At 41.7% G+C, this 11,025-nt stretch overlaps 1 protein-coding gene across 2 annotated transcripts; it reads left to right on the top strand.

The window, feature by feature from the left end:
• The first annotated feature begins 246 nt into the window (after positions 1-246).
• dcaf15 (DDB1 and CUL4 associated factor 15) lies at positions 247-9,325 on the top strand. Of its 2 annotated transcripts, none has more exons than XM_028564872.1 (13): positions 247-491; positions 1,179-1,282; positions 1,860-1,998; positions 2,182-2,288; positions 2,419-2,564; positions 2,658-2,819; positions 3,395-4,021; positions 4,130-4,221; positions 4,641-4,763; positions 5,303-5,385; positions 5,482-5,586; positions 5,694-5,809; positions 8,168-9,325. In XM_028564872.1, exons 1-13 carry the CDS (start codon positions 396-398, stop codon positions 8,221-8,223), a joined length of 1,956 nt encoding a protein of 651 aa, XP_028420673.1. In that variant the 5' UTR covers positions 247-395; the 3' UTR covers positions 8,224-9,325. The 2 variants fall into 2 exon arrangements, with proteins under 2 accessions (XP_028420673.1, XP_028420680.1); XM_028564879.1 differs by having other exon boundaries at positions 250-491; positions 1,179-1,276.
• The last annotated feature ends 1,700 nt before the right edge of the window (positions 9,326-11,025 follow it).

Here is an 11,025-nt window from a genome sequence, read left to right on the forward strand (position 1 = left end):
TTTCTTCTCCGATCCAAACACCTTCGGTTTTATGAGTTAACTTGGCGCCTGAAGCTAGTTCATACAAGTTCTCCTGTCACTCCTTTATTTTTTTTAGTTCTTTTATTCAAGTTTATGCAATACAGGTTTATAAATGCAGTACCTGTAATAACATAAGAACCAGTGCAAAAATATAAGATGCATCAAGTGTGTAAAGTACAAGATCGAGGGGGTCCCATTGAATCTTATTGTAGTGGCTTCTTGCAGGATGTCGCCGGTATATTTTGTACCCATGGTTGTGCCATGCCTTTGTTTTTGATGGATGTATCCACCAGCGTGTGAAGGGCAGTCCCGTGCAGCCTGTGGACCAATCGCGACAGTCCTGACTGCAACGAGGGACAACAATTCAGTGGGAGATGGCGCCTAGCTCGAAATCAGAAAAGGACGATAGCAAACAGAAAGCTAAAAGGAAACACAAAGACCATGTCGTGAAGCTTCTCATGCGTGGAAAGGTAGGAATGAATCCACAAAATGTGCGATATAAAAGACGAAAATAGTGGTTCGGAAATAATGTAAGGCTGCTCCGGTGAAAGCCTTGTTTTCATGAGCTTCTGGGGCTAGCTGCTAACTAGCTCGGAAGCTAACATCTAATGGCAGGCAGGTTACTAATTAGCCAATGCTGAAAAGTATGAAAGTACTAGTTTCCCCTGCTTTCTACCAATATTCCTCGGTATTTGTCTGTTGGTGTGGTTTGCTAACATGCTCGTAGACGTGAATGTAAATGAACGGTTTGCGTGCTAGCTAAGTCAGAGGTCAACACCTTTTTATATTGTAACGTTAAAGCTCAAGCGGCGTTAGCTTCAGCTAAGCCACAGCAGCAACTTGCACTGCCCCGTTAAAATGCAACTTCAACAATCGGATATAACGTTAGTCACGTAGCGATTTTACTGTATAGACATCTGTATGTGTGTTAGACCTTTTCAAACACTTAGATTAGGTGTGTTACTGTGCAGGTCATTGAGTGAAGCCGTATATCCCTTTTAGTATGTTTTGTATCCAGAACCACCACCACCGACAATGCTATTCCATTAATACGGCAATTTCCATATATCTACACACATGTCTATGCTTCATATTGTACTATGAATGTGTTTATTACATGGTGTACATCTGAATCCACTCTCTTGCCTGTTCTGCAGCTTTCAGGACAGTTTTCTCAACGCCTGTTCAGGAAGTTGCCACCTCGAGTGTGTGTCCCTTTAAAGAACATTGTCAGCGAGGAGTTCCTGAGAGCAGGGTCAGAGTGTGTTTACAAATGGGTTTGTTGTCATTAAGCACATTGTCCTGTTCAGTGGACTGCAGTACACATTGTGTAGCTCACTGAGAGCATTTCAAACCAAACGGTGTGTCAATTAAGATTGCTGATGTCCAATAATTGATCCTCTGACAATATGATTATCTTTGTACATGTCCAATATCAATGCTGTTTTTCCCCCAAATTTAAAATCGGTATACCTCACTGTGAGGAACTAATTCAGATCATTTTTATGCAAGATAACATTAGGCCAAGGATTGCTTGTGCACTAAAAACTAACTGCATTGCACTGCCCCTCATGACAAAATGAATGTCACTGGTAGTGGAAACACAACATTTTTATAATGACATTGACTTAGAAACTTTATTTAGTATGGATCCGTCACGTCATGGCCAATACCCGATCTGCTTTATAAGGTCAGTGCCAATACTAATCTGACGTATCGGATTGTTACGTCCCTACCTGCTCGTGACTATAACATTCAGGGTGAGGATTGACTGTGTGTAATATTGTTCAAGCCAAGTCATGTATTGGTGCATTGGTGCATCACTTTATTTGTTCCAGACATGTGTTTCTTGGCTTTACCAAATGCGGCCGCTATGTTCTGTCCTACACCAGCGACTGTGGAGAAGATGATGATTTCTCTTTCTATACCTACCATCTTTATTGGTGGGAGTTCAACCTGCACAGTAGACTCAAACAGGTAAAGGAAAGGAAATGTACTCACTATAAACTTAATGTGTTCTATCCAGAAGATTTACATGTAAGCAGGCAAGGACTAATTTGATGCAATCCTCCTGCGAGAGTTAAAACTGGAGAACTTGGATAAGTCAACTTAATGTATAGATATCTTGTTCTTTGTCTGATGTCTGCTTTTTCTCTTTAGGTCCATCACGTACGTCTGTTTGCAGGAGAGGAAATCTACAGCGACCTGTACCTGACTGTGTGTGAGTGGCCAAATGACCACTCAAAAATTGTCATCTTTGGCTTCAAGTAAGGAATGTTAAACACATCGATGAACAACCATATGGAGCTGATTCAATTTAAGTTAGAACTATGTTACTGCAGTGTGTAGTTAATGACAAGTAATTTATGTGTCCATGTGTGTGGTTCTACCTGCCAGTACACGCAGTTCAAGCTCCGTTCTGATGAACTTAATGATGAGTGATGAAAACAACAGAGACATCTACATCACTATTGCTTCCATGCCTCCTCCTAAACCTTGCTCTTACTGCTGCCCAGTTCCCTCAGCCACTACCATACGCACAGGTAAACACACGCACACACAGATGGACTCTTTTACTGTTCTCACTGTCTCCGTCTCTCTGTCCCTCATCCAACTTCCTCCTTTTCTCTCCCCAGGAAGTGGTGAGTGTCTGGAGCATGGCTATGTGCTCAACAGCAGGTACCAGGTGGTGTACCCATTCCCCACTTTCCAACCAGCTTTCCAGCTGAAGAAGGACCAGGTCATCCTGTTAAACACTAGCTACTCTCTGGTGGCCTGCGGCATCTCACTCTGCCCAGGTAAAACACATACACAAATAGTAGCATCGGGACATTTTTTTTAAAGATTATTTTCTGGGCCCCTCTGCCTCCAATCCTTGACAGGGCAGCTAGATGAGAGAGGGGGGGAAGACATGCAGGAAACCGTCACAGGTCGGACCTGGACCTCTGCGTCGAGGCACAAACCTCTCGGTACATGTGCACCTGCTCCACCACTGAACCAACCTGGCCACGATAGGCACATTTCTTTATCCATGGCTGTCTTTTTTGCCTAAAATCAGACTATGCATTTAAGACCATCATATGTTAGACTTTTTTTCCCCCCCATATAGGATGCACTACACACAAGGGTCAGATTTAGCGATTTGGAAGAAGAACTAAATTTGGTGGGAGGAGGGAACAGTGTCACACCAGGTCAACAAAGGCCAGAAAATGCCAAATTAGTTCCACTGTGGACCACTGATTAAGATAAAATGACCAATTGTTATTCTTGATACTCATTTATATTCTCATTAATCTACATCTGTGAAGACTTTTCATCATCAAGCTGTTGTCGTGTTGCCAGATTTCAGCGTCTCTCTGTATGTCTCTTGCAGGTAAGCAGGGTCAGTCATCGCAGATCCTTTACACAAAGAGAGCCACTCTGTCAAGTCAGGCCTCTGCATCTTTTTCCTCCCCCCCCTTGGCCTCTTATTCCTCACTACCTCAGGGATCTCCCGAAAGCCAACTGCCACCGAGCAGACCTGCTCCAATTCCCTCATATCCTAGCCAGTCTCAAGCAGCCGTGCGAGCCCGCGAGTTTGCAGCTGACCTCTTCAGGCGGGCCCAGGGAGGAGCAGAAGGATCAGGAGGAGGAGGAGGGAAAGAAAACGAAAGCCAGGCAGAACGGAGACAACCTGATGGTGGTGAAAAAGAGGCAGCAGGAGATAAAGGGATACATGTAGACAGGAGGAGAGAGGAGGATGATTGTAGAGAGATGAGGAAGGAGGAGAGACGGACTAGTTTACCACGAGCGTCAACATCAGATGGGAGCCACAGTTTGCCACATTGCTCTGAACAAGTGATGTCTCCTGCTTCCTCTTCCTCATCACCTTCATCCCCGCCGACCCCATCCCCGTCCCAGGAGGTTGGCCCCAGCGAGCCTGGATATGTCAACTATTCACGTCTGCACTACCGCCTCCAACAGCCAGGGGCAGCAGAGCAGAATGCAGGCGGTGCAGGAGGTGAGACGAGGGGAGGACACACAGAATGGTCTGTGAAAAGTAACCCTCGTCAGCTCAAGTCTAAAGCAACTGACCGGCATTCTTCTTCTCTGTTTCGGTCTCCTTAAGGTTATGAAGACGATAAAGTTCAGCTACCTTTCACAGTCACTGACCTTAAAGGACGGAACCTGCAGCTGGTCACCGGGCCACACAATGGACAGGTGCGTGTTTGTGTCAGCATATTCAGAAAGATTGGAATATATACATCAAGTTGGAAGTACTGGAATCAATAGTCAATAATTAGCAGCAGGCATTAATCTCGGAGCATTGCATGCACCAGTCTTGTTTAACAGGCAATCCTAGAACCATCTCAACTGTTTAATTGTTTTTTAGCCTTAGTATATGGGGCGCATTCTCAACCAGGTGAGCTAACAGGGTGCCCTGACCATTTCCAGTAACGTAATTTACCTGCCTGTAACTTCTGTAACAGAACCTGCATTTAGTGTTACATTTTAGTGTAACTGTAAAGTTTAAACAGAACATTTATGCTCAGTAAACTTAAAATAAACATCATTCACATGTGTAAACAGTGAGGGGTTGTGTGTTTAGCTTACATTTGAACCTGAGTTCTCTCTTGCAGAGTGTGTGTGTGGAGCAGTTGACTCTAGACTTTGAGTATCTTATCAATGAGGTGATCAGGAGCGATGCTGCCTGGGCTCCGCAGTTCTGCTCCTTCAGCGACTATGATGTTGTGATATTAGAGGTTAGTACAAGCAAGCTAGGGCTGGGCGATAGGGAGAAAATCAAACATCACAATATGTTTGACCAAATACCTCGATATCGATACCGCAACGATATTGTAGTGTTGACTATTGGTGCTATAACAAAATATTTACATAATGACATTTTTGATAAATAATCACCAGTAATGTGGATATAATGACTAAGTGGGTAAAGGCAAATAATAGAACAGTTACAACAGTCTGGTAAGTTCAGAAAATTAAAGGCTGCTTTATTGTAAAGCAGCCTTTAAAACCAGGAAAAGACAACACTTATGCAATATTACGATATCCAAAATCTAAGACGATATCTAGTCTCATATCACGATATCGATATAAAATAGCGATATATTGCCCAGCTCTAAAGCAAGTACTCACGCACGCACACACACACACACACACACACACAAACACACACACAGTACTGTACACTCACTATGTCTAAAAACAATGTTGCAACAAAACAAGGAAGAAAGAACATTTGCGTTTGACCTGGAGCTAATGTGTGCGTGATATGTATCAGGTGTGTCCTGAAACCAACACTGTGATGATCAACATTGGTCTGCTGTTACTGGCCTTCTCCAACTTGGATGAGGAGCACTGCAGGTACTCACCTAAATAAACCTAAAGCCTTCTTCAGCCCTGCATCTGCCACTTTTTTCTGTCCCCACTAAGTCTGCTTTTCATTGTTTTTGTTTCCAGGCCAAACACGTATCATTCCAACCTGCAGGTCAGCTGGGACCTAAACACAGGTGTGTGTTGCACCGTGGGTGTTGGGGACCTTACAGAGGTCAAGGGTCAGACCAGGTGAGGAACTACTGACAGACACACACACACACCTTTCTGCTTGTCCCTTCTTGTTATGCTTTGTTTAAGGTTGTGTTAAAGTTGCCAATCTTGATCTCTCTCGTCAGCGGGAGTGTGTGGAGTTCTTACAGGAAGTCCTGTGTGAACACAGTGATGAAGTGGTTGGTTCCCGAGAGCAGCACCCGCTACATTAATCGCATGACCAACGAAGCTCTACACAAAGGTGAGTTGTATACTTACTTGCGCACACGATCAGTGTCCTAATATCTACCATACACCCTCCAACATAAACAAGAATACTATCTCAAAATGTTGTCCAGATGTCTTTCTATGAGGATTCTCATTCATCCAGGGCAAGTCAGAGTATTTTGTGTACATGGGATTTGAATGTACCTCTATTAAAAGCTGTAATGTTCAGAGGTCCAAAGGTAAGAAAAAAATGAACCGCACAGTTAGCTTACAGTCACCCGCACATTTTGCTCCGCAGTATTTGTTTGCTAGTCAGTATGTGACGGACATCCTGACATTGATTTACTTTCAAGACTTTAACAGCTAAATTAAAGTGCTCGTATTATGCTCATTTTCAGGTTCATAATTGTATTTAGAGGTTGTACCAGAATAGGTTTACATGGTTAAATTTTCAAAAAACTTTGTTGAGCTCTCTGCTTTAGCTACAGAGTGAGGCATCTCACTTCTATTCCATCTTTGTTGGGAGTCTCACATGCGCAGTAGCAAGGTAAGGACTACTACCCAGTTAGAAGCAGAGTATGAGGGCGTGCCACGCTAGCAGCAAAGCGAGCATTATAACGTGTGTTACAAAGTGACGCTGTTTGGAGTTGGTGAACAGTGTTTTCTGTTGGAGATGGTAAGTCCCTTTGGGATGGACACAAAAAAAGATATATAACACAACAAAGGAAAGGGAAAAAAGACCAAAAGCATAATATGAGCACTTTAAAGAAAACTAGACTAGAATTTTTTTTTTTTTCCAATATGCCAGTATCATACCATAATGGCTGGACTCTTTACATAAGGCGTTCATTTAAAATAAAGTAAATAAGCCAAGTTAGCCCTCCGAGGTAAGGCGTGCTAACTACTGTAGCAGAAGGTGATAAAACAAAAACACACAGGCTCCTTAATCGGAACCAGTGTGAACCAAGACGGCTCACACTCTTTTATTGACGTGCCTAACCCCTGTTCTGTTTTGAACAAGCAAGTTTTGAACGCGCGTTGCACTCATGTTACTAATAATAGATCACATTTAGACTAGAGATGGCCCGATACCATTTTTTGCTTCCCAATACCAATTCTAATACCTGAACTTGTCTATGGGCCGATACCATCATATATTTTATTATGTTTTAACAACTGTATACTACTATCCCTGTATGGATGTGATATGATTTTGTTGTCGACTGGCTCAGGTTAAACTCTTTGTGAAACATGAACAAACACAAACAATGAATGCCACAGAACTTTCTTTTATTATCCAGTCTGACAGTCAGTTATAACGGAAAAAGAACATAAATAAACTACTCTAACGTAAATTTTCTTTAGGGCTTTATTTGGCGGTATCGGATTGGTGCATAAACTCCAGTACTTCCCGATACCAGTGTTTTAGGCAGTACTGCTCTGTTCCTTTTTAAAGGAACACGCCGACTTATTGGGAATTTAGCTTATTCACCGTAACCCCCAGAGTTAGACAAGTCGATACATACCCTTCTCATCTCAGTGCATGCTGTAACGTACTTTATTCCCATATCGCACTAATGTACGAGCATCACGGTCATCGAATGTGTGCCGTCGACTACAATTTCTGACCCCATTTACTGACGTCTTTCTCATAGATCTAAATGCAGTTGTACTTTAGTCACACCTGGTCCTATTAAAACACTAGCCAGTTGTGACTGCACCCCAAAAATAAACCCTCTTTCAAAGTCACTTGAATCTTTACAGAAGAAAGATCACAGAACATGCAGGTGAATGGTTCCAGAAATCCTACTGCTCCGAATTGTGACAAAAGTGACAAAATAACGCCAACATGTTCCTATTTACATGTTTATGATTTGTAGAGTCCCAGCGTGTACAAAAAACAACGTAACATGAGACACAGCCATCTTCTTAAAAAAAACAGGGTTGGTTTATTAACCATGTTAGGCAGACTATAAAACATTTTATTTCTCAAAACATGGCATTTCCTTTTGTCAACAATCCCGTTGATAAAGAAGCTGTATTACTTTGCAGGGAGTTAAACATACAGTACGTCGGGAGATGATGTCGAGGCCCCGAGGATTTAGTATTAGGGTTGGTTACAGTCTCATCGATGTAAGCCGCACCGTTTGTTCTTGCAGTAAACTCTGAGGAGCTACTATCAGCACTGTGTGGACCCCAGGTACTCCTCACTGCCTGCTAACAGACACGCTGAGTTTGGTGTGATCAGGCCCTGTGTTCCCTGTTTTTAAGACCAAGGTCCCTGCCAATGTTGGAAGTTTTACAGTCTGCAAACTTTTTTAAATTTTTTTTTTTATTTCTGTGTCTAGATACGTGTGAATCGTAATTCACCCTCTCATCTTCTCACCCGTAGGCTCGTCCCTGCAAGTGCTTGCAGATAGTGACCGAAGTACCTGGATTGTATTATGATGAAAGAAGAAATGTCAAAGCAGCGGAAACAAAAGCACACACGTCAGCACGGCCTCTTCGTCAGCACAGAGCTCGACCTTCATCTTGAGCAAAACCGCTCCCGTTCAGCGACTGCACTTTGGAAAACACATAGTTCAAACGCGTGTCGAATAGAAACCGAACAAAGAACGCTCTAGATGCTGTAAAGATGACGATGTTTTGGGTGGTATGTGCGTTTGATTTGACAGGTTTCATCTTTTCTTTTGTAACTGTGTACTGTATCATTGCAACCGCCAAAACAGAGAGCTTGACTGAAAGAAGATTTAGTTTTTACTTTTTGTTTTTTATACATAAAGGCGTACCGTTATTGTAGTGCGAGTGTAACTGAACATATGCAATATCTGCACCAGTGTGATGTTCACATCCAGAGAAATAATTTTTATGTACGAGTGTGTGCATGTTTAATGTGTATTTGACCGAGTCTGCTGCTTCTGAACAAGTCGTTTCATCACTGGACCAGTTCAGTCTAGCTGTGTTGATTCATAAAGCTGCAGTATTAAAAATTAGACCATCTGACCCCAAAACTGCATCACTTGACTCTTACGATCTTTTTTTAAACCTATGTCAGGAAGTAGAGGGGTTGGATTTTGTGAAAATAAAACATTCAAAGGTTTTTTTGTGGGTCTGTTGTAATAAGAACTTGACACAAAGATTCTGAACACTTGTGAAAATTGCGTCGTGGTGCTTGTACCCCTTTATGCTGGCTTGCGAGTCTAGTCTTTGCTTTATTTCTTGTGAATTGCTGAATGGTTTCATTTCCTTAAGTTACTCAAATAAAACATGGAATATAAATATTTTCATTTTTCAACTGGTAGGCATTTGCAGTAATTTTAAAGAGACACTGCTGTTTTTTTTGTTTTTGTTTTTTTACATGAAGTTGTTTACCTGATAATTTCATAAAGGTTAACTGTACTTTTATTTTTTTTAACAGAAAGCCTTTGTTAGAATTGGGCATTCAAGAGGCAGTGAGGGTAAAACAAAATATGCTATTGAATTGCATAATTGGAAATGTAGGATCCAGTAGCTTTGGAGCTTGGCTCATATTAAAGACTAAACATTGGGATATATGTCTCTACTGCTTCAATTTTGACAATTATTTAAAAAATATGAATAAATTGAATTGTAAAAAATCTATTGTGAGTTTACCAACTTTATGGATGTACAACTCCTTAAAGGGAGTCATAGGCCCAAAAGTTAGGGAACCTCTGCTCTGGTCTAAGTGATGCGATTGAGCAAAGACCAAGAACAAAGTGGCTGCTGTGCCATGAAGAAGAAAAAAATCTGGCACAAGTTTTAAGCGTAATCAGATCCTTTTAGTTAACAGTGAGAATAAAGCTACAAACGATCACAGATTAAAGTACAAAGGACCTCATTTAGAAAAGGTTCAGCAGCACTAGCCAAGGACGGAATCCAAGTCACAATTTTTAGAATAGTGACATCGCAGTTAGCAGTTGTCCTCACCATATGCATAAATGTAAATATACTCTTGTTTTCTATTTAGTGCTCTGTGGTGGGATCTTTGTAGTCGGACCACCCTGAAGGAGGACAGTCCAACGCTTCATAAAATCAACATCTGCTCAATGCCATGTGAGAAGCTGCTGGTTGAGCGTGTGCTCTTTGGAAAGGGTCCATCTAGAAAGCCACCATAATCACATGCTTGGTCCGTCATTACAATAAAAAATATAGTTCAATCATCTGGATAGTGGACATAGCACAACATATTTCTTAAGGCAACAATGGTTAAACAACATACAAATAGTTTGGATATGTGACAAGGTTCACCAAAGGTACATAATATAGGTTATTTACAAAATGTTCAACATTGATACCCAGAAAATACACATCTACTTTTACACTACAAAAACGTTGAGATAGCTGTAGCTGGTACATCTAGCTGGCACAAAGGTCACCGTGGATACAGTGTAGTAAGTGCTGCTGATTGGCTGGGATAAGCTTTGATCTTGTCCTGTGGCCCATTCAACTTACACTGCATCTATGAAGTGTATGGTGGTGTCTAAACTGTGTCTGTGTGTAAAAGAAATTATGATTTTGAAAGAATGAATGGATGGATGGATGGATGGGTGGGTGAAGAACAGCAAACTGGGCAAAATCATCACGAGGCTTGACTGTCACCATTTCAATTTTTTTTTTGTCACAGCTAGTAAAAGTTCATGACGACACCAAGACTACTTCACAGGACTTTCATTTATTAATCCACGATACAGAATATATAGAATATAAGCTTTCTTTAGGCTAGAAATCTCTCAAAGGCACAGGGTATCAGTTAATTGGCCAAATTAATAAGAAATGAAAGGAAGTCAAATATGGCATCCACATATCTGTCAATCGACATCGATGTGCCAACAAAATCCATGGTGCAGTATCATTCCAGATGCTACTCTGAGATTAAAACATTGTATATTTCAGACAGTGCCCTGCATAGTCATCGCTTTAAAAGGCAAGGAACGAGATATTTTTGAGTTTAGAGTTCAACGAAGAACACTTGGAGTCTTCTCATCTCTCCTCAGCAGTCAGGTCAGTGGTTAAGGCGGGGCAGGAGGGAATCAAGAATATACAGACAGGTGACCAACTAAAGGAAAAACCAACATAAAGTGTCTTAGTGAGGTGTTGGCATTGATTACACGTCAGGGGACTGAGTACCCAGGGCCCTCATGTGAGGAGGGCCCAAAAAGATGCTAGAATGAATAGCTGCAGCTGTGGGGAGGGGCCCATAGAAAATAACTTTCTACAGGGCCCAAACTT

The sequence above is a fragment of the Perca flavescens genome, chromosome 2, assembly GCF_004354835.1.
Source record: "Perca flavescens isolate YP-PL-M2 chromosome 2, PFLA_1.0, whole genome shotgun sequence".
Lineage (NCBI taxonomy): Eukaryota > Metazoa > Chordata > Actinopteri > Perciformes > Percidae > Perca > Perca flavescens.